Here is a 25318-nt window from a genome sequence, read left to right on the forward strand (position 1 = left end):
ATAAATCAAACTCCACCAAAAGGAACAAAAAGTACTGGAGTTTATTCAAATAAAAACGCTTTGTTGAAACAAATAAGCTAAACAATACACTTCAAATCAAGGACGCTCATTTTCTATAATTATCATGTAAAGGTTATTAGTTTTCACACAGCGGAGATCTTTGTTCAAACTGAACTTCTAAATTGGTTCTTAATTTACAAAACAACATGTTTTATACTTAAGACTAAAAATATGTATATAATTAATAACAACAAAAATAATAATGAAACTGAATTTAGAAAAAATAACTTAGTAAATAAAAAATATTTAATTTAAAATGTATGCAAAAAATGATTGTTTTATTCTTAAGGCTAGATAATTAACAAAAACAACAATAAAATATGTTTTATTATTTTTAATAAATGATATATTCTCTGACAAACTTGCATTTGGTAATTAGCATTTTTTTAAGGAAAACTTATTTTAAATACTATAATGCTTTAATAATAATAATAATAATAATAATAAACAGTTTAAACATCTAAAAAATAAAATTGATTAAATTTACTACTTCACTGTTTTAATCATTTAAACCTAATTACATTAAAAAAATATATATTTAAAAATATATATTTTATTCTTAAGGCTAGATAATTAACAAAAACAACAATAAAATCAACACTGGGAAAAAAATACTTTTTTCATTACATATTTTCTAAAAAATATATATATATATTTTTTTATTATGTTTAATAATAACAATAAAAACTCTGGGTGGAAAAAAGTATTTCATGATATATTCTCTGACAAATTTGCATTTGGTTAACTTGCATTTTTTTTTTAAAGTAAAACTTATTTTAAATACTATAATGCTTTAATAATAATAATAATAATAATAATAATAATAATAATAAACAGTTTAAACATCTAAAAAATAAAATTTATTAAATTGACTACTTCACTGTTTTACTCATTTAAACCTAATTAAATTTCAAAATAAAATAAGTATTTTAAATAAAATAAGTATAAAATAAGTATTTTTTAAATTTAAAAATACTTATTTCATTACATATTTTCTAAAAAAATATATATATTTTTATTATTTTTAATAATAACAATAAAAACGCTGGGTGGAAAAAAGTATTTCATGATATACTGACAAATTTGCATTTGGTTAATTTGCATTTTTTAAAGTAAAACTTATGCTTTAATAATAATAATAATAATAATAATAAACAGTTTAAACATCTAAAAAATAAAATTGATTAAATTTACTGCTTCACTGTTTTAATCATTTAAACCTAATTAAATGTAAAAAATATATTTAGAAATATATATTTTATTTAAAACGTACAGAAAAAAAATCCTATTTGAAAAGCTCTAACTGGCCGTTTAATTTGCTATAATTCAGCATATTTTCTTGACATATTTGACATTGAGCAATTTTACAGCGCAGTTACCGCCTGGAGTGTCAGGAAAGAAGGGAGAAAAAAAATGTAAAAATCACGAAACGCTGCTGTTTTCCTGCGGCGGTTTCATGTAATACACGTTTATTCAATGATTTGCCCTCAATTACCAACATTACGCTACTCGAAATGGAAAATGGCGGCTTATTTCGGTGTGTGGGTTTGAGTTTTCCTTGGTTTTTCCAACCCACTGCACTCCCGCAGAGCCTTTAAACTGAGAGTATCTCTGTAGTAAATCTTCACGCGGGATTATATAGGCCACATGCCAGCACGCTGCACTTCAGTGAGACATTCACACCCAAACTCTTTTAGTTCAAGCCTGGTTTGGTGAAATACGAAGTGCAACATCTGGCTGAGGCATATGTCAGGGTGGTTTCAGTGCAACGGTCGGGCTATTTGAACATGTGTGCTTATTTAAAAGCATCCAGTTTGCCTCCAACTAAAAGTTGTTTATTTATCTGATATCTGGTTATTTGTGTGAATGGGATGGGGGGATCATATTCATTCTGATCTGCTTGTTTGGCAGGCTTTTAACGTTATGACTCGTTGGGCGGGATTCAACAGGAAGTGGACAGATGTGTGTTGTTCCTATTTGCCAGGGAGAATGATTCATATGCATAATCATTGACAACAATCCCAATGATCCATGACTGAGCCGTCTGTTCTCCCGAAGCATTAAAAAATCATTTCTCGCATTTGCATACAATACCTGCTGCAGACAGAGATATTCAGACCGTAATCTGTCGCACAGAAGCAAATTTCGCAAGCATGAAATGAGAATCAAACCGGCTTTATATTGTCTGGGAGACATTTAGGACTTGGTCGCTTGCCAAAAAAACACCACCGAGAGTGATCTGCGAAGAGAAAATCATTTTATCAGTGGTTTTGTTTTGCTTTTTAATTTTTTTATTTGTTGCAAAAACATCTAAACATCTAAGAAATAAAAACTTCTGAATTTACCACTTTATTGTTTTGACAATTTAAACCTCACTAAATTTTTTTAAATAATATATCATTTAAAAATGTATACAAAAGATTCTTGTTTTATTCTTAAGACTAAAACATATTAGATTAATAACAACAAAAATAATAATGAAACCACCACTGGGAAAAATACTTTTTATTATATACTTTCTAAGTCTAAACAGCTAAGAAATAAAAATGACTGAATTTAGAAAAAAAAAAAAAAAAAAAAAACTCACTAAACAAAAAATACATAATTTAAAATCTATGCAAAAAATTATTGTTTTATTCTTAAGGCTAGATAATTAACAAAAACAACAATAAAATCAACACTGGGAAAAAATACTTATTTCGTTACATATTTTTTGAAAATATTATTTTTTATTATTTTTATTTATTATTAATATTTCATGATTCTCTGAAAAAAGTGCATTTGGTTAATTTGGTTAATTTTTAAAAAGTAAAGCTTATTTTAAATACTATAATGCTTTAATAATAATAATAAATAATAAATAATAATCATCATCATCATAATAATAATAATAATAATAAAAACAGTTTAAACATCTAAAAAATAAACTGATTAAATTTACTACTTCACTGTTTTAATCATTTAAACCTAATTACATTAAAAAAATATATTTTTAAAAAATTATTTTATTTAAAATGTATGGAAAAAAATTCTTGCTTTATTCTTAAGACAATAAAAGAAATCTAAATAATTAACAACGCCAACAATAAAATCAACACTGGGAAAAATACCTATTTCATCACATATTTTCTAAAAGTATTATTTTTTTTATAATAACAATAAAAAACACTGGATGAAAATAATATTTCATGATATATTCTCTGAAAAAAAATCTTTTGTTATTAATTTGCATTTTTTCGTTTTTAAAATAAAACTTGTTTTAAATACTATAATGCTATAATAATGTAATATAATAATTATAATAATAATAAAAACAGTCAAAACATCTAAGAGATAAAAATAACTAAACTTACTACTTTACCGCTTTAATAATTTAAACCTCAAAACATTATTTAAACAAAAAAAATCTTGTTTTATTCTTGAGACAAAAAAATCTAGATATTTAACAGCAACAACAACAACAATAAAATCGACAATTGGAAAAATACTTATTTCATTACATATTTTCTGAAAATATTATTTTCATTATTTTTTTTATTATTTTTTTAATAATAACAATAATAAAAACACTGTGGAAAAATGTATTTCATGATGTATTCTCTAAAAAATTACAGCAACAACAACAATAAAATCAGCACTGGGAAAAATGACCTATTTCATTGTATATTTTCTTTTAAAAAAAGTCTATTTTTTAATAATAACAATAAGAAAAACATTGGTATTTGATGATATTCTCTAGGGAAAAAAACATTTTTGCTAATTAGCATTTTTTGTTTTTAAAACTTATTTTAAATAATAATAATTTTGGTAACACTACAATAAGGTGTCATTTGTTGACAAACAAAACAAGAACAAACAATGAATACATTTATTACATTATATATTAATGTTTATTAATGTTAGTTAATGAAAATACAGTTGTTCATTGTTATTTCGTGTTAGTTCACTGTGCATTAATGTTAACAAACAAGAGGTTTTTTAAAATAACGCATTAGTAAATCTTGAAATTAACATTAACTAAGATATAATAAATTCTGTAGAAGTATCGTTCACTCTTAGTTCATGTTAACTGAAGTAGTTAACCGATGTTAATTAAGAAACCTTATTGTAAACTATTTTTTATTGCATATTTGCTGTGATGCATGACTAATGTTGCCTGGTATTACCTATAAGTTGTACAGGGCTCTCATGGTAATTTCACGCTCCCCTGCCTTGCCCGAATTAACCACCAATAAGCACGTCACCAAAGGGACGTTACTGACAAAGCCATTACTTTTTACCTTGAACCACAACAGATTGCAAATAAAACCAAGCTGACATCTGACATGATCAAAGACAGTTTTCCTTCTCCATCACTGATAAACACAGCCCTTTAGCGAGAGCTAAGAATAGAGTAGCACAGATGCGTTGACCTTTTATTGAGCACGTACCCTCTTTCAAAGCAAAAAATAGCTTCCGTCAACACAGTGTCAATAAGGGTCAGCAAAACTGGATTTATTTTCGCTTCAGTGCCTCCAGCATGAGTTTGACTGACAACATGTAATCTTAGAAAACTGTCTATCAAAATATCTGCAAAAAATTACTGCAGTATACACTACTAGTCAAAAGTTTTTTAAGAAGTCTCTTCTGCTCACCAAGCCTGCATTTATTTGATCCAAAATACAAAAAAAGCAGTAACTTTGTGATTTTTTTTCTTACTATTTAAAACAACTGCTTTCTATTTGAATATATTTTCAAATGTAATTTGTTCCTGTGATCAAAAGCTACATTTTCAGCATCATTACTCCAGTCTTTAGTGTCACATGATTCAGAAATCATTTCAAAATTCTGATTTGCTGTTCAAGAAACATTTATTATCATTATTATCAATATTTAAAACAGTTGAGTACATTTTTTTAGGATTCTTTGATGAATGGCAAAATCCAAAGATCAGCATTTATCTGAAATAAAAATCTTTTGTAACATTATACACTACAACATTCAAAAGCTTGATGTCAGAATAATTTTTTTTTTTTTTTGGTAAAGAAATTTTTGAAATTAATACTTTTATTTAGTAAGGATGTTTTAAATTGTTCAAAAGTGATGATAAAGACATTTATAATGTTACAAAAGATTTCTATTTCAGATCAGTGCTGTTCTTTTGAACTTTCTATTCATCAAAGAAACCTGAAAAAATTATACTCAGCTGTTTTCAACATAATAATAATAATGTTTGTTTTTTAAGCAGCAAATCAGAATATTAGAATGATTTCTAAAGGATCATTTGACTGTAATGATGCTAAAATTCAGTTTTGAAATCACAGGAATAAATTATATTTTAAAATATATTCAAACAGAAAACAGTTATTTTAAATAGTAAAAATATTTCACAATTTTACTGTTTTTGCTGTCTTTGGATCAAATAAATGCAGGCTTGGTGAGCAGAAGAGACGTCTTTAAAAAACATTAAAAATCTTACCGTTCAAAAACTTTTGACTGGTAGTGTAGACGATGGTTACATTACAAAAAAAAGACCTTAAAACAAAAAATCTAAATCTTAATCGTGATTGTTATTGTTATTTTTAGATTATATTATAATAGCATAATAGTTTTTAAAATAGGTTTTCACTTTAAAAACAAAAATGCTAATTAACAAAAAATAAATAAATAAAATAAAAAATAAAATCTTACAAGTTTGTCAAACTTAATTATTTCTTCCTGATTTCAGCATTAAAATACTTTGACTTTACAAAAGCAAAAAGCAAGTTATTTTTGCTAAAAACATTTTCTAAATTATTAATAAACTTAAACATAATCTTTGAAAACAAGTCTTAAAGTCCTTAAGACCTATTTTAGGCATTTTCACTGTAAACAAGACAAAATACGGATTTAAAATTATTTTTGCAGTGATCTAAATTGACTAAAATGCAAGACTGACATTTAAGATTTGGTCTCTTTTCAAAAACTACCAGGAAAATGTCAAATATCTACAATGCAATAAATAAATAAATAAATCTGTGATTTTGATTTGCCTTTTTTTGTTGTTGTTGCAAAAATACCTAAACATCTAAGAAATACATTTTACTTTTATTGTCATTTACTGTTTTAAGCAAAGATGTACATTAAATAATTAATAAATAATTATAATAATAATAAATAAGCTATAGCTTACATAAATAAAATCACAAGCATGACACTTGTAAATTAAATAATTTAATACATACAGATTTATTCATTAATATATCATATACCATTTTTTCAAACGGACTATGAAAACCTAAATACAAGGAGCTCTAAAACATTTAGAGATTTTTTATACCTCTTTTGCTTTAGACTGTCTATTAATGTTAAATCTACACATAAAATGTTAAGGTTTCAACTGCATCTGTCTGGGGAAAAAAAGTCTTTCAATATACTTTCATTAAAAAAAAAACATAATAATGTTTATTAGTTCTAAAAATATGTTTTCCACACAGGAGAGACTTGGTGTTCTTTCAAAGAATGTAATAATTTATTTATTTTGCAGTGCATATAGCTTAAATTAAATTTACATTAATTATTTAAATGAATAAATTGAAGATTATTTAATTTGAATTAAATATATTCATTTAAATTTTAAGCTACAGATGTCCAAAAACCTGCTGCAGAAAGACGGACAAACTTTTTGGCAACATCTGCGAAATTGCAACATTTGTGCGACGTTGCGTTTGGAGATTTGGGGGCACAAAAGAGCTCAGAAGATGAGAGTGTGGAATTAGGCTGTAGAGACACAGCTGTATGAACAGATGTTGAGGGCCATTATCTCCACGCAGCACCAAATCCCACCGCACACATGGTGCCTGCCACTTCCTAAGACATTTTCATTCCCTCTCTCCTCATTGCAGCCCTAAGTGATGAAAATCTGAAAAAAAAAAAACCCATCTGTGTGTTTAATGGGGGGTTTGATCTGCACAGTATTGTCAAGGTGCTCCCCGCTTGGAGTGATTGCAAGTTTGCTAGGCCAAATCTCAGTGAGTGCAAGTGGCCGTGTGTCCGACTAGGCTTGCGGAGGCTGCGGAGGCTAATTACAGGGCTGCTGGGTCTGATGGGAGTCGGCAGAGGTCTCGATGGGGCTCCGTACATGTGTAATAGTGAGAGGTTAGGACCCCGCCAGTTTGAAGCGAGAAGTATGTTTGGCAGGTTATCATTAGCGAGCTGCAGAAAGCTCTACTTTAATTGCGTGTGATACACACACACACACACAAACACACACAGAGGTCTATCTGTAACCAGAGGCGGCAAACCTCCACATATCTGTCTGCCCTCAAAGAACAACCTGCATAAAGCATCTTTTCACCAAATGAAACAGCATTATTCATTGACATGCGTCTGCTCGTCTACTCAAACTCCAGACATCCTGTCTCCTGCTGCACTTTCAAAACTCTCGTCGACAGTATGAATATCTCTTACCCTGATCCCCAGCTCCACGTTTTCACCTCCATACACTTCCATCCCTTCATCCAGAAGACCAATCTCCTCAAAATACTCCCGATCCACTACAAAGCAGCCGATGAGAGCGGGGCTCCTGTTGAGAGAGGAAATGCACACGGAAGTCAGTGAAGTCAAATGACTATTTGACTATGCTGACGATATAATCATTCGGAATTGACATTAAGCCTTGTGTAAAGTCTGATCCAGTTTCTTGAGTCACCAATTTTCACACAGGACATATGGGTCATTCTATAATTGTGGGTACATCTCATGTCCGCCAAGTATATTTTTAATACATTTTCATCAATATAAAGCTCCAATGCTTAATTTTCTAATACACAATTATATTTTTCCCAATTACTGTATGTTGAAAAAGCCATATCTTTTCAAAAATGATGTTCATAGAACATACAACCCTGGTTTTCAGCTATCCGATTTTGTAAAGTTGCTCATTCTACTCTTCATTTAAGCATTAAAATGACCTCAAATATAAATTAATTTCATAGTTTTGCCTTCAGTTAGATTAGATTATCAAGACATCTGGGTGTGCGCTTCAAAAGTGACAAGTGTTTATTGTGATATAACTTGTCTTATTTGTGTCCGAAAAACCATTGTCAACTAAGTTACCCACTAGTAGACCCTCCTCATAGGTCAAACCAAGAAATGGTTTGTCCCATTCTTGCATAATTTGCACAGTATGATGATGTTTCCTCTAGAAGCACATGGATGAAACAGTAGATGTTTTCTCTCTTTCCCCTAATATTGGTTAAACTGGTTAAAATAAATTGACTGTCAACAGTGTTACACAAGTATTATTGCTGCAAATTTTAACAAGACAATTTAACTTAAACTTATGTTTTGTTTATGAAAATATACTTTTAAACATACCATATGCTCAACAGTTCTAGGCTTCCATGTTGAGTATAGGCCCAAAACACTAAAAATGTCAACTAAGTTACCTGTCAACTGTGCTACCCAGTAAAGGTAACATGGTGGACAGTAGCAAACACAGATGGTATTTTATGCACATATTTCTACATATAGCACTTTATACACTATACATTGTTTCAAAGCAGCTATGTAAGGTCATGTTTGCATTTTTGGGAAACAGGAAAACTTTTTTCTTCACATTGTCAAATTCTAAATGTACCTCTAATTATGGAATGACCCATATGGTGAGACATCGGATGATTGGTATGATTCTTTAAGATCTTAATGAAATGTCTGCAACATACTTTGGTTAACATTTCTCAATGGTCATATAAAACAACATCCTTTTTGCCTTGTCAAAAACAGCTCTGTTTACAGCAACTTGTTTTAGTGCATGTCTCTTTAAATGCTAATGAGCTCTGCTCTGCCCCTCTCTTTCGTTTTTTTTTTTTTTGTGTGTGCATGTGTGTATTGGGTTGCGCATTACAAGAGAAGTCCACTTCCAAAACAAAGATTCACATGTAATGTACTCACCCCCTTGTCACCCAAGATATTCATGACTTTCTTTCTTCAGCCGTAAAGAAATTATGTTTTTTGCAGGAAACATTTCAGCATTTTTCTCCATATAATGGACTGCTATGCTGCCCCAATTTTGAACTTCCAAAGTGTAGTTTAAATGCGGCTTCAAATGATACCAAATGCAGTTGTAAACAATCCCAGCAGAGGAATAAGGGTTAAACTAGTTTACATTATGCGCCGGTGATTTCTGCACAGCAAAGAACACATCACAAGCTGGAATTTTCTGTTACATGATTCTTTAGAACCAGTTCTTTTTTAGTGAGTCAGTCAAAAAGATTCATGAATCAGTCTTAAGCAAGCTTGTGAATGAGGTTTTCATTCAGATATTATCTTGCAATGTGGCGTTAGTTCCTTACTAAGCTAGTTTAGATTGTGCGCCGGTGTTTTCTGTGCAACAAACACATCACAAGCTGGAATTTGCTGTTAAATGATTCTTAAGAACCAGTTCTTTTTTAGTGAGTCAGTCAAAATTCTGATTCATGAATCAGTCTTTAATTCTTTTGTATGTTAGAGGTTTGAACCGTGAATCAGTTTACGGCTATCCCTTAATCCAAATGAACCAGGAGGTTTGGGACTTGCTTAAGTCCAACGTGATATTTCATGTAGTAATATTACAATGTGTAATTAACTACAAGGTTCACTGTAAGGAAAACTAAACAGTGATTCTGTATATTTGTCAGAATAGGTCCTTTGTGTTTTTTGTAGAACCATATCTTGTGTGTTTACCTGATTGGTGCAGTTTGATTCTTCTGCGTCCACCAGGATTTGGGAGGATTTAGATAGCGACACCAAAGTTCCCAGTCGAACCCTTGAGCTGAGAGGGGATATTCTTCTATCTCAAACGTGTCGTATTTGATGTTGTCGAATGATGGCGAGATGACCCGCGTTCTGTCCTCTTTGATTCTGTGAAGGATTGGTTCAGCCCTTAGATCAATAGAAATAGAACATTCTTTAAGTCCATGGGCAGTAGTTTTCAGATGGAGCTAACGAATTTGTCTCTTGAGAGCTACGAAAACCCAGAACACCATGTTTAATGCAATCCCTCCCAAGCCACTGCAAGCGAAAGACGATTTCACACTTGATTATTAAAGCTGATTGTAGTTTTCATTTTAGCGGGCAATGACTTCTCGGAACCCATCGATCTAAAACTTAAAATGTCATTGTGGGAGATAACGGTACTTTAAAAGACCATCTCAAAAGTTGTGAAGACAGGCATTAGCGCTGCGTTTGAACTCAGAAGGTAGCCTCAGGCTAGCTAAAAGCTCTGTCATCCACTCTGTAAAAATTGCATCGAAGCCTAGAGAAACTTCCAGATGCATCCGTGGAACTGATAGAATGCAGCGTGAATTTCGATCAGGAATAAGCTGCCATGCATTAGAGACACTTGGACCCCATCCAAGCCCTTCAGAGGTGTTTTTCCGACATGTTGCACAGAGAATAATTAACAGGTATGTAAGTTGACAGCTGCGCCTAGCACAGTAATTGCAGTAGACAGGCACTTCTGCTCATATTCCAGCCCTCACACCCACAGGGAAGTACAGGCATTTCCATCCACATCTACTGTAGGCCTCCTATATTTTAACAGTTACACTGGCTTAACATGCGATTTGTTAAGCAAGCAGGTATTTGAATTGATTTGTATTGGGGTCAAAAGAGCAATGAAGGTAAAAGTTACTGCATGGCATATAAACAATGAGCCAAAATATTACGCTGAAGGCCTGTTTACATGAAAAGGCATGAAAAAGGCAGCACAACTAGATTTTAAATAAAAGGATGCATGTCTATGAGCTTCTCTGCAAGAATAGTTTTTTTTTTTTTTGAGGCTAGATCAATTTTCATGTTTATCAATGGTTGTGTTGATAAACTTTATGAAAATTTTGCATTCCCATGCTGTTTAGTCATATCAAATGGGCCGTAACAGACAACAGGACATACAAATGAGATGTCTTTAGAACCTTGTGTTTCTTTCGTGAAATGCATGCAAATTCGGTGTAAATTGTTCATGATACCGCATTTGAATACTGTCAATTACTGTCAATACTGTTGTTCAATTTAATGCTGCACTTGGCAATTTACAGTGATTTTCTTTTGCAGAAATATGTTTCGTGAACAAATGCCTTTGTTTCTACATCTTCTAAACCACTATTTGAACTAGTCCCCAACTTGAATAGCAGGAATGTTGTAATTCACAACAAATATAATGTGATTACTTTATATAATCTCTGTTAAAAATAAGGGACAATATGAGGCAAATTGTGGGTAATTGCAACATTTTATACATTTTTGTTCATAACTCACATTCTACTATAAATATACATACCATAATTTATTGTAATTACAATAAATCATTTATCATTCATATATCTATATGAATGATAAAAAAAGTTAAAGTTAGGTTAAGGTTAAGTTTGTTTTTGCAAATAAACTCTTTTATTTTATTTTTTATTTTTATTAAATTGACAGTGTATTTAATATATTTCATATTATATAATTATATTAATAGAATATATATAAACTTGTTATTAACAAGCATTATTTATTATTGATTAACAGTGTATCTTAAATATCTGATATTATTATATAACAAAATATTGTATATTACTAACACCTATATGTGCATAACATATTATTAAAATATTATCTGTAAAATATAAACATTAAAAACAATAATGAATATCTTTAAAAATCTTGTTTTTTATTATTACTCTATTTAATTAATTATTATTTAATATACAGTATATACACACATTTTTAATATATACACATTTTATTATTAAATTATATTTTGTCATTTATTGTATTTAATTTGATCATTTTAGTAGTTTTTTAAAACATATTGTAATTGAAAATATGTATTTTTTTAATGTAAATTGTTTATACATTTTATTATATGAATTTTACATATAAACTCAATCATATTTTGAAGAAATCACACAAGTAAAAACTTTATAGCACTTTTATGTTTAGAATTTTGTTACATGAATTTTATATTATAATTAGCGCTGTCAAACGATTAATCACGATTAATCACATTCAAAATAAAAGTTTTTGTGTACATAATACATACGTGTGTGTGTGTACTGTTTATTTTATGTATATATAAAAACACAAACAGTATATATTTTTTAAATATTTACATGTTTTACATGAATATATTTATATAATATATTTAATACATAAACATGGCATATTTTTCTTAAATATATACATGCATGTGTGCGTATTTATATATACATAATAAATATACACAGAATACACACATTTATTATGTAACTAAAAACTTATTTTGGATGCGATTAATCACGATTAATCGTTGTCCAGCACCAATTATAATCTCTAAATCATATTTTGAAGACAGCAGAACTTTACTCAGCATAACTGAAAACTTTATAGCACTCTTATATTCAGTACTGGCAACAAAATGACATAAAAATGAAGTGTCACTGACCATCCAGCGCTGAACTCCACATGGGCGTCGAAAAGGGCCACGACGGGAGCGGTCGCAGCCCTCCAGCCGCTGACCCGAGAACGAATCAAACCCTCCTGCTTGTCATGCCGAACCACTTTAATGAAGTCTGGACGCTGCTGGTTGGTCTCGTCCACAAACCTCCGCAGGTTTTCCGACAGCTCAGCTTTGAGTGAAATAAAGAGGGATTAGTCAAAAAAAGAGTCTCTTTATGCAATATAAAAATTCATACCTCACACCTGCTGTTTACCAAATCACCCTCGTGGCCTCTGAGAAAGTTTCAGTGCTCGGCAGAAATGAAGCAGGGAGACCCTGGTGACACGTGTACCTGACTTTTATTACAGTCTAATCAAAATTCGTTTATACAGACTCCCCCTTCGACCCCTCAGGGAATTACGAACATGAACTGAAACGCTGCGGACATCAGACACTAATATTTGCCAGCGGTCTGTGATATTTGGAGTCTCCACCGCTGTCTGCTGGTGATTACTCCCTTCCCAGCTGTCTCCTGTGTTGTTTGTTTTTATTAGGGAGAAAGCCATCATCCTGTCTCACCATGGCAACCGGATAGTGTGACGTGGGGCCACTGTCAATCTGCGGGAGAATGAATCGTTCGAACCTCTGCACCTCACGCTAACCGCCCTGCCCCCGTTCTATATCCCACACACGCCGAGTAAAAGGTCACTGTAGCATAACCACTGTGAAGTCATTATTCTGGAAAAACCAAATACTCTAGAGGTGACTGGGAGCAAATGAAAGCTTTTGCTTTCTGATCGGCCTGAGTTGAACCCACCTCAGTAGTCTACTTTACCGCACAGAGCCAGCACTTATCTTCAGAAAATAGTCATTCTTAAGCCAACAGTCAAGGGGGTTTCAAACATTTTGATGCCAAGGACCAACAAATACATTTATGCCCTAGCAGGGACACAATATAAAGCCAGATATATATTACATTCCAATGCATAAGAGCTATTTGAAAAATAATGGCTGTATTTAAATATACTGTAAAAATGTTGAAACAACTTAAAAGAATTTGTAAAATTTAAAAGTTAAAGAAGTCCACTTCCAGAACAACAATTCACAAATAATTTACTCACCCCCTTGTCATCCAAGATGTTCATGTCTTTCTGTCTTCAGTCGTAAAGAAATTATGTTTTTTGAGGAAAGCATTTCAGGATTTTTCTCCATGTAATAGACTTCATTGGTGCCCCGATTTTGAACTTTCAAAATGTAAGTTGCGAAACGATCCGTCATTTTTTTTTTTTTTTTCGAAAAATAAAAATTTGTTTACTTTTTAAGCACAAAAGCTTGTGTAGCACAGGCTCTGGGATGCACGTCCACAATGCTACGAATTAGTGACGTGTCGTTCCTGATTGGTTCGTTCATTTTGAACGAATCTTTAATGTGACTCGGGAAGAACGAAATGATCCGAACTTCCCATCACTACTACGAATCACGTCTAAGTTCATCGTCTGTGTACTCCAGCTAAAAAAGGTAGAGTATGGCGAAAAACTCCATCTTCTTATTTTCATAAAAAACTTTATGATCTAACATAGAAATATCATAATATTTTAATTCCTTAAAAAATATTATATATTATTACAGTATTTACCTGTAAAATATTTCCAGCAAATATGTATTATGAATATTTTTAAAATACTGTTTTATTTATTATTACTTATTGTATTAAGTTGATGGCATATCCACTTCTACTACTATTACTGTGAAAAGAAAAATGTACTGTAATTCAGTTCAAATGCTGTATTATAACCTCCAATATGCAATTTGACAAAAGTGAGAAGAAACTCTTTATAGACATCAAAATGTAAAAAGTATTTGAAATTAGAACATAAAACTATTTTTACATAAAGGCACTTGTACTAATGTCAAAATTATTATTTCATGTTTTTATATTTATTAATTTTACTTTATTGCTAAGGAATCCATGGACTGATATAAAGTGTATGATGCATTTGCACAAATGTAAACATTAGCCAAAGCAGGATATATGGATGAACACTTCAAAAAATCTACAAGGAACATTACACCGTCCGGCCACCTTTCGGATGCTATGATTTTTGACACATCTCACATACTGTTTAGGACAGATGTGTTATTAGATTTCTCTTTGGAAAAAGAATTTGCTTAAATAAACTGCCTCCTGCTAGACCAGAATGTTTGTGAGAGAAATGACTCGCCTCTGATGCCAACGCATAAAACATTTAGTTGTGCATACGGGATACATGTACATCTGCTGCCCATAATCCCCTAGTGTTATCACATTACAGACCTCAAATACTCTTTCCACATGAATCCACATTCACATGCATTATTCATCGTAATCTGTCATACAAGAATCAATCCCCACTGAAGGAGTCCTCGTATGCCCCCAGCAAATCAAAAAAGCGGCGCTGGGGCAAAATCAGGCCCTCACCGTTGTTGCTGTTGTCGTCCACCAGGATAATCTCCTTCAGCAAGTGGGAGGGCGTCCGATGGATCACCGAATGAATAGATCGCAGGATGACCGACAGCGCCTCGTTCACAAAGATGAAGATGATGCTGACTTGCGGTAGGTTGGAGGGGTACGAGATATTCCTGCACCTGCAGGTGAAAAAAAACCCCATGTAAATACAGGATCACACACCTGGAGGTGAAGTCTTTCCAAGATTAAACATCTCAAACTTTATCTTTTCTTGAGTTCTGCCTTTAATCGCATTGGAGACACTTGTGCCTGGAATTAAATTTCAGACTAAAAGGAGGTGTTTATGTATTTTGAGTTATATATTTAATTAGAAATAAAAAGTGCAAGACTGTTTTGATTTCACACAAACATTTTACATAGGCGGTGTAAACTATCACATAACCAGAGGTGTTTAATTTCAGTTTGACACTTTGAAAGATGATGTCTGTGGCAAATTTACTACTGCGCTGTCTCGTATAAATCCGCATCCATATGGATGTTGCACAAAAAAAAAAAACTTTATATGTTATTAGCAAAGTTAAAAAATGTATTTTTATGTTGTATTGAAAGTAAAAAAAAATTTTTGTAATATTTTATATTCATATGAAATTATTCTTATCATATATACATTTAGGCCAACAACAACAACATCATTATAAACAATATAATAATAACAAAAATTAATGATAATACAAAATAATACAACAAGAATTATTATTATTATTGTTGTTGTTTGTTGTTATTTAACTACAACAATAGTAACACTAAACTTATAATTTAATAATAATAAAAATAACAACAAATTATTATTGCAGTATTACTATTGTTGTTTTTGTTGTTAAAAAATAACAATATTAGAATTAATAATAACAACAGTGATAATTACTGCTCATTAACATTTAAATTATTTTTGCATTATATAAATATTTTAATTTATTTTATTAAAACCATTTAATTTCTTAATAAAATATTGTTTATACATTAGTATTGTTATTATTCGATAACAATATTATAAATCATAACAATAATAATTCCAAAAAACACTTTTTATGTTTTTTTATTATATATATATATATATATATATATATATATATATAAAGATTAATGTTCTTAATAAAAATAAAATTACAAGTATTAAATTGCAGTTTTATTATTAAATAACAACAATAAAATATTACTCAATTTTACTCAATTTTAACTTGCACTAATATGTGGTACAACACAATTAAAAATGTTCTACTGTTTTTTAATATATATATATATATATATATATACATATATATATATATATAGTAACACCATTGGTTTTCATATTGCATTGAAAGTAAAAAAAGAATATTTTATATTAATATTTTGAATACATTTAAAAATTATATATTTCTTAATGTATGTAGAGCTGCAAAATGATTAATCGTGATTAATCACATTGAAAATAAGAGTTTTTGCTTACATACTATATGTGTGTGTACTGTGTTTATTTATTATGTGTGTGTATACATATATAAATACACACACTTTAGGAAACAATATATTAGATTCATATAGAAAATATCTGCATTTATATATAATGTAAATTATATACAAGTATAAATAAATAAATCATAAAAATAAAAAAAATACACATATGTGTGTTTATATATACATAAATATACACAGTACACACACATACAGTATGTAAGGATAAACTTTTATTCTGAATGTGATTAATCGTGATTACATGTTTTGCAGCTCTAAAATTATATATACAGTGGGTACGGAAAGTATTCAGACCCCCTTAAATTTTTCACTCTTTGTTATATTGCAGCCATTTGCTAAAATCAATTAAGTTCATTTTTTTCCTCATTAATGTACACACAGCACCCCATACTGACAGAAAAACACAGAATTGTTGACATTTTTGCAGATTTATTAAAAAAGAAAAACTGAAATATCACATGGTCCTAAGTATTCAGACCCTTTGCTGTGACACTCATATATCGAACTCAGATGCTGTCCATTTCTTCCGATCATCCTTGAGATGGTTCTACACCTTCATTTGAGTCCAGCTGTGTTTGATTATACTGACTGGACTTGATTAGGAAAGCCACACATCTGTCTATATAAGACCTTACAGCTCACAGTGCGTGTCAGAGCAAATGAGAATCATGAGGTCAAAGGAACTGCCTGAAGAGCTCAGAGACGGCATTGTGACAAGGCACAGATCTGGCCAAGGTTACAAAAACATTTCTGCTGCACTTAAGGTTCCTAAGAGCACAGTGGCCTCCATAATCCTTAAATGGAAGACGTTTGGGACGAACAGAACCCTTCCTAGAGCTGGCCGTCCGGCCAAACTGAGCTATCGGGGGAGAAGAGCCTTGGTGAGAGAGGTAAAGAAGAACCCAAAGATCACTGTGGCTGAGCTCCAGAGATGCAGTCGGGAGATGGGAGAAAGTTGTAGAAAGTCAACCATCACTGCAGCCCTCCACCAGTCGGGGCTTTATGGCAGAGTGGCCCGATGGAAGCCTCTCCTCAGGGCAAGACACGTGAAAGCCTGCATGGAGTTTGCTAAAAAACACCTGAAGTACTCCAAGATGGTGAGAAATAAGATTCTCTGGTCTGATGAGACCAAGATAGAACTTTTTGGCCTTAATTCTAAGCGGTATGTGTGGAGAAAACCAGGCACTGCTCATCACCTGTCCAATACAGTCCCAACAGTGAAGCATGGTGGTGGCAGCATCATGCTGTGGGGGTGTTTTTGAACTGCAGGGACAGGACGACTGGTTGCAATCGAGGAAAAGATGAACGCGGCCAAGTACAGGGATATCCTGGACAAAAACCTTCTCCAGAGTGCTCAGGACCTCAGAGTGGGCCAAAGGTTTACCTTCCAACAAGACAATGACCCTAAGCACACAGCTAAAATAACGGCTTTACAACAACTCCGTGACTGTTCCTGAATGGCCCAGCCAGAGCCCTGACTTAAACCCAATTGAGCATCTCTGGAGAGACCTAAAAATGGCTGTCCACCAACGTTTACCATCCAACCTGACAGAACTGGAGAGGATCTGCAAGGAGGAATGGCAGAGGATCCCCAAATCCAGGTGTGAAAAACTTGTTGCATCTTTCCCAAAAAGACTCATGGCTGTATTAGATCAAAAGGGTGCTTCTACTAAATACTGAGCAAAGGTTCTGAATACTTAGGACCATGTGATATTTCAGTTTTTCTTTTTTAATAAATCTGCAAAAATGTCAACAATTCTGTGTTTTTCTGTCAATATGGGGTGCTGTGTGTACATTAATGAGGAAAAAAAATGAACATAATTGATTTTAGCAAATGGCTGCAATATAACAAAGAGTGAAAAATTTAAAGGGGTCTGAATACTTTCCGTACCCACTGTATATAAATATTTTAATGTACCATTTGTAGTGTTGTTATATTCAATTTTATTATGTAAAGTAAATATGCATTTATTCTTGGATTGTCATTCTGTTTTCTCCCACTATTCCCTGATATAAAATATACAGTTATTTTATTGTTTGAGTCTTTTTTGATTCACAATTGTGCCCCCAAAAGTATTTAATAAAAAAGGACTGATGATTTATGGGGAAATTTCTTCATATGTTATCTTCTTCTAAGTGATTCTTTTTGTTCACTACGACCATCATAATAAAGGAAAATTGATGTTTCTGAAAGAACAAATGCTGTGTATATATATGCTAATAGGAGGGAGAGAGGAGAAGGCGTGTGAGCAGTGAGTGATTGATTCACCCGTCGGGCCTGAGGTCTGGGATGGCTCTGTCTAGAGAGAGTCTGTCGCTGAGGTAGCCGTTGTAACCGTAGTACTGGAACTTCTTCAGGGCCACCTTGCGGCTCTCTGGGCCGAGGTCGTGACCCCAGTGTGCAAAAAGAGAGTCTGAGAGGGTCTGGTCAGCTGTGTCGTCCCCATCTTTTAATGGTTTCTCTGGAAGTTCAGAAGAAAAGAACAGTGTTAGTGTTATTATTACACATACATTTACATTATTATTGTTATATATACATATAAATGTATATTATTATTACTATTATTAGTATTGCTACTCAACTGCTATTTAATTTATTACTAATCATAATTATTATTATTTATAAATTATTATTATTATTATTATTATTCAAAATTAATAATATAGTTATATTGTTGGTATAGTAATACCAACAATAACATCAATATCATTTATAAACAATATAATTATTATAAATAATTATATTATATATAATTATTATTACTCAAACATTTAAATGATTGTTATATACACACAAATTTAAATGTATTATGTTGCTATTGTTAATATTAATATTATTAATATTATTATTCAACAACTACATGATTTATTATTAAAAATAGTAAATATTATTATCTGTAAACTATTACCTTTATAAATTATTGTTATTATTTAATAACAATAATATATAAAAATACAAGAAAACAAAAACAACAATATAATTTATGAACAATATAATAATCACAATCATTAACATTTAAATTGTTTTACATAAATATATTATATTATTTATATAAATATAATAATCACAATCATTAATACTAATACTAAAGAAAAAAACAACAATTATTATTGTAATTGTTTTTGTAACAGTAATACAAAAATTCTCATATAATAATAATAAATTATAATTTTAGTATTACTATTGCTGTTGTTGTTAAATAATAATATTAGAATTAATAACAACAATTATTATTACGCATCAACATTTAAATTGTTTTATATAAATATTTACATTTATATTAACAATATTGTTATTATTCAAGAACTATTTAATTTATTATTAATAATTATTATTGTTTATTCATTATTATTGTTGTTATTATACAATAACAGTAATATAATTAATAACAACAATAGAAAAATATTTAACGTTTTACAAATATTATTTAAAATAATAATAATAATAATAATAATAATAACAACAACAACAACATTAAAATTGTCATTTTTATTATATATATATATATATATATATATATATATATATATAAATACTCCTAATAAAAATAAAATTACAAGTATTAAATAACATTTATATTACTATTACAAATGTTATTATTAAATAACAACAAGAACAATAATAATAATCATAATAATAATAATCAATCATTTAAATAATATTATTAACTACTAAATAATAATATAATACAATTTTACTCAATTTTATCTTTCACTAATATAAGGTACAACACAATGAAAAAGAAAAGTTTTTTGTTTTTTGATAGAGAAACAGCATTGGTTTTGACCATGTACCATGGTTGTACCACATATTTTTAAGTACCTGGGTGTACTGTGGACTATGGACTATGGAACATGAATATCATTCATACCTCGCTCAGTACTATGGTATTATGGTACAGTATAACGCCAGAGTACTTTGCAATGGAATTCAGCCAACTGCAGTTTGGAATTTATTACTACCCAAAATGATGAGTCCATTTCTTCTCTAACTTCCATTCGTCAAGTCAGCGATCCCATCAAAGTCTTAAGGAAACTTAATCCTTCTCACCCAAACTCTCCACCAAGCTGCCCAGGCAGCAAATACCTACCCTCCACTACATCAAATTCAAACACTAAGAAAATATGACAGGTTGCAAAACTATTAATGCTGAGTACGCAGGCAGAACAGAGGGAAAGTGTCCTGGCAATGCTCAAAGAATGATGAAAGGCCAATGCCCGTAATTAAGGAATGCTAATTAACAGCAGAGGTTATTTAATTACAGCCACTGCAAAGAGCTGGCCTAGAGAGAATAATTCATCTCTGCCACTGCAGACACCGACAGTCTGAAACCAACTTCAGACCAGGAGATGCTGCTTTCATGAACTAGAAATGCCTTTTCAAGGAGAAGTCCACTTCCAGAACAACAATTTACAAATAATGTACTCACCCCCTTGTCATCCAAGATGCCTTTCTTTCTTCAGTTGTAAAGAAATTATGTTTTTTGAGAAAAACATTTCAGCATTTTTCTCCATATAATGGACTGATATGGTGCCTCGATTTTGAACTTCCAAAATGCAGTTTAAATGCGGCTCCAAACAATCACAAATGTGGTTGCAAACGATCCCAGCTGAGAAAGAAGGATCTTATCTAGCGAAACGATCTGTTATTTTAATAAAACTAATACAATTTATATAATTTTTACTCTGCCTAAACAGTTTTTTGTTCTGGTTCATGACAGTTAGGGTATGTCAAAAAACTCCCACCTCATGTTCTCCCTCAACTTTTATATCGCTGTTTTTTGTTAAGAGTGTTTGATCTTCTTTGCATGTTCACTTTGCAAAGACTGGGTCGGTACTTCTGCAGTGATGTAGGATGATTTTGAAATGATTTTTGAAGTTGAGGGAGAAAATACGATTGGAGTTTTTCGACATACCCTAACTGTCTTGAGTGAGAATACACAGAGTTCAGGGAGAGAAAGACAAGACGAGCGTTTGAGATTAAAAAGTATTTCAATTGTATTTTTAAAATGAAAATAACCGATCGTTTCGCTAGATAAGACCCTTCCTCGGCTTGGATCGTTTACAACTACATTTGTGATCGCCTGAAGCCGCATTTAAGCTGCATTTTGGAAGTTCAAAATCAGGGCACCATAGCAGTCCATTATATGGAGAAAAATGCTGAAATGTTTCCCTCAAAAAACATAATTTCTTCACGACTGAAGAAAGAAAGACATGAACATCTTGGATGACAAGGAGGTGAGTACATTACATGTGAATCTTTGTTTTAGAAGTGGACTTCTCCTTTAAGAGGCTGTCGTGTAAATATACACAAAAAGAAGTCTGTTCCAGTCTAAAAATTACAGAATATTCAATCAAATCAGACCCTGATGCTATTTGTAACTCACTTCAGTTACTTTCAAACTGCATCAGCAATCTCAACTTAGGATCTTGAAACTGTTGCACAAATTAGCAAAACTGACGGCCAGTCACGAGCCTTGAAAATCACATTCACAGTAAATTAGAGCTTAGCCTCATTCCAGCTCTATTCAACAAAGTAGCCTACATTCAAAATGAAAACAGGCCACAACGTTTTACGGGCTACAAATCGAATGGCAAGATGAATAACAGTATTTAGAGTCCAAAAAGCCTTCATTATTGTGTTTAGTAGTTCAATTCACCATGTAATTCAGGTAGTCTCAACATGACCACTGAAATGAAATGCAAATAAATACTCTAAATAGGTGTCCTCTCTGTTGAGGACTTCAGATTCAGACGATAACCTAAGCAGTTTTCTGACACTGTTGTTTTGTGTTGAATAAGAAAAGATAAGAGAGACTGAATTACGAGAAAGAACTGCAGAATCTGACAGAACAGCGCAAGTAGGTTGAAAGATGGATCTTCCCATCACATGATGTTAACAAAAGGAAGAAAACTTTAAAGTTTGTTATAACACCTACTGTGATGTACTTACTGCTTTCTAGAAGACAACTGACAGGCTGAAAATAAATGTGCCTCTGGGCAGGAATAGAAATCAGCATTTACTCTTATAATAATTAAATTGCTTGCAGAAGTGCTAAGCAACAAGCTAAACATATACAGTTAGGGACAGAACAAGCTAAAATTAACTTAGCCATTAATTTTCACTTTCTTTAAATCATCACCTTTGCTGACATATTATTCACATTTATGTGTGGAATAAAAATGGAAACTAAATAATATCTTAAAATAATGTGTTATTTTTGGCAGCCTGTGTTGGCCTGGACACTCCTGTAAAAGAGATTTTTAATTTCAGAGCGGCTTTTGTCCTTGGTCAAATAATGTTTTTAATAATCATTTTTAACAATAAAAGTTTATAGGTTCCAATGCACAATCACTATTGTCCCTAACTGTACATTATATTATAAAACCCCAAACCCAACTAATAAAAAAAACCTTTAGTTGCCTTTAACATTTACAGTATTATTATTATTTTTGAGTTAAAAAAATGCATATTTCCATAATCATGCAATTTGCACTTTATAATTACATTTAAAAAAAAAAATAAAAAATAAATAAATAAATATATATATATATATATATATATATATATATATATATATATCATCATGTAATTTGCATCTATCAATAAAATATTAATACAAATATAGAAAATAAATACAGTGGCATGCAAAAGTTTGGAAACCCCTTGCAGAATCTGTGAAAATGTGAGTAAGAAATGTGAGATCATACAAATTGCATGTTATTTAAGATATTTTACATAAAAGATGTTTACATATAGTCCACAAGACCCAAAAATAGCTGAAATCATTCAAATAACCCCCTTCCAAAGTTTGGGAAGCCTTGGTTCTTAATACTGTGTGGGGTTACCTGGATGATCTACGACTGTTTTTTTGTTTTGTGACGGTTGTTTATGAGTCCCTTGTTTGTTCTGAACAGTTAAACTGAGCACTGCTCTTCAGAAAAATCCTCTAGGTCCTGCAGAATCTTTGAATTTTTGAACCCTTTTCAGCAATGACTGTATGATTTTGAGATCCATCTTTTCACACTGAGGACAACTGAGGGACTCAAACACAACTACTAAAAAAAAAATTCAAAAAAGAGCCGGGAATAAAAACTTCTTGAATGCATAAAAACAAGTTTAATTTATTTTTACTATAGCCTTAAGAAATGTTTTTTATTTCTGATTATCGAATGAAGGCATGAAACATTAACTAAAGTTGTCTTTTCATTAATGAAAATTTCAGAAATTGTATTTTTTGACAAATAAGGGGGATTTACTATTACAATTAAAGGAGAAATCCACTTTCAAAACAAAAATTCACATATAATGTACTCACCCCCTTGTCATCCAAGATGTTTGTGTCTTTCTTTCTTCAGTCGTAAAAGATGTTTTTTGAGGAAAACATTTCAGAATTTTCTTCTTATAACGGACTGATATGGTGCCCCGATTTTGAACTTCCAAAATGCAGTTTAAATGTGGCTTCAAATATTTATTTTCATTAAAAAAAACAAAAAAACTATTTAAATACTTCTTAATCTCAAATGCTCGTCTTGCCTTTCTCTCCCTGAACTCTGTGTAGTATGGTTCAAGACAGTTAGGGTATGTCGAACTTCAAAAACCATTTTAAAATCATCCTACATCGCTGCAGAAGTACCGACCCAGCCTTTGCAAAGTGAACATGCAAAGAAGATCAAACACCCTTAACAAAAAAGGTAAAACAGTGATATAGGATGATTTTGAAGTTGAGGGAGAACATGAGATGGGAGTTTTTCGACATACCCTAACTGTCATGAACATGAAAAAAACAGTCCAGGCAGAGTAAGACAAGATGAGCGTTTGACATAAATATAAATTGCATTATTTTTATGAAAATAACTGATCGTTACACTAGATAAGACCCTTCTTTCTCGGCTGAGATTGTTTACAACCGCACTTGGGATCGTTTGAAGCCGCATTTAAACTGCATTTTGGAAGTCACATTATATGTGAATCTTTGTTTTGGAGGTGAACTTCTCCTTTACAACACTGAAGAAATACTGTATGTAAATGTCGTAAATTCCATTTTTATTATTGGATTCCGCAATTCCATCCACGTTTTCTACATTGTGCAAATCATAGGGGCCCTGCTTATCTAGTGAAATGATTGTCCATTTTCTAAAAAAAAAAGAAAAAAAAAAAGAAAAAAGTATATATTAAATGCTCATCTTTCTCTGTAACGCATGTCCGCGACCACACACTGTATAATCACACTGGAAAGGTCACACGCAGTAAGTTGTTTGTCTGTGTACTCAGTTTAAAAAGGTAGGATAGGCCAAAAAAATCCATCTCATTTTCTTCTCCAAATTCAAAATCATCCGACTTCGTTATCTTACCTTTTTTGTAAAGGGCGTTTGACTTTCTTTGCACGTTCGCTTTGTAAACACAGGGTCGGTACTTCACGCGTCACACGTGACCTTTATATATAAATAAAAATATTTTGTACATAACATATTTCTCTTAAATATATACATTAATTTGTGTGCATTTATATATACATAATAAATACACACTGTACACACACACATATTAGGCAAACTCAAACTTCTATTTTGTATGCGATTATTCACAATTAATCGTTTGACAGCCTTAATATAAATAGATCCTCATGCAGTGATAATGATCTTTTTTATGCAATACCCATTTTGAAACTACTTTCTAAATGTGATTAAAAGCATTATTCAAAGCAATATTAAAAACAAATGCACAGGCTTTAATTACCAAATAGACCAAATTGTAAGTTCACATAAAGTGCATAAAATAATTATACAATACATTACAAAAATTCTGCACAACAGCAAAATTTAAGACACAGCTTCGCACTACAACCTCCTGCAGTGATAAAAACACAATTATCTTGCAATTATGTTTTTAATGC

At 31.3% G+C, this 25318-nt stretch overlaps 1 protein-coding gene across 2 annotated transcripts in view; it reads right to left on the minus strand.

Annotated features, from left to right (window-relative positions):
- galnt18a (UDP-N-acetyl-alpha-D-galactosamine:polypeptide N-acetylgalactosaminyltransferase 18a) overlaps positions 1–25318 on the minus strand; it is an 82556-nt gene that overhangs the window by 24515 nt on the left and 32723 nt on the right. For both annotated transcript variants that reach the window (XM_051100355.1, XM_051100356.1), the window contains exons 2-6: positions 18691–18883; positions 14919–15085; positions 12467–12650; positions 9745–9942; positions 7489–7603 (exon numbers count right to left, since the gene is read on the minus strand). In XM_051100355.1, coding sequence (XP_050956312.1) covers positions 7489–7603; positions 9745–9942; positions 12467–12650; positions 14919–15085; positions 18691–18883 — 857 coding nt within the window. The remainder of the gene's footprint in view (positions 1–7488; positions 7604–9744; positions 9943–12466; positions 12651–14918; positions 15086–18690; positions 18884–25318) is intronic.

This window comes from Labeo rohita, chromosome 25, assembly GCF_022985175.1.
Source record: "Labeo rohita strain BAU-BD-2019 chromosome 25, IGBB_LRoh.1.0, whole genome shotgun sequence".
In the NCBI taxonomy this organism is placed as follows: domain Eukaryota; kingdom Metazoa; phylum Chordata; class Actinopteri; order Cypriniformes; family Cyprinidae; genus Labeo; species Labeo rohita.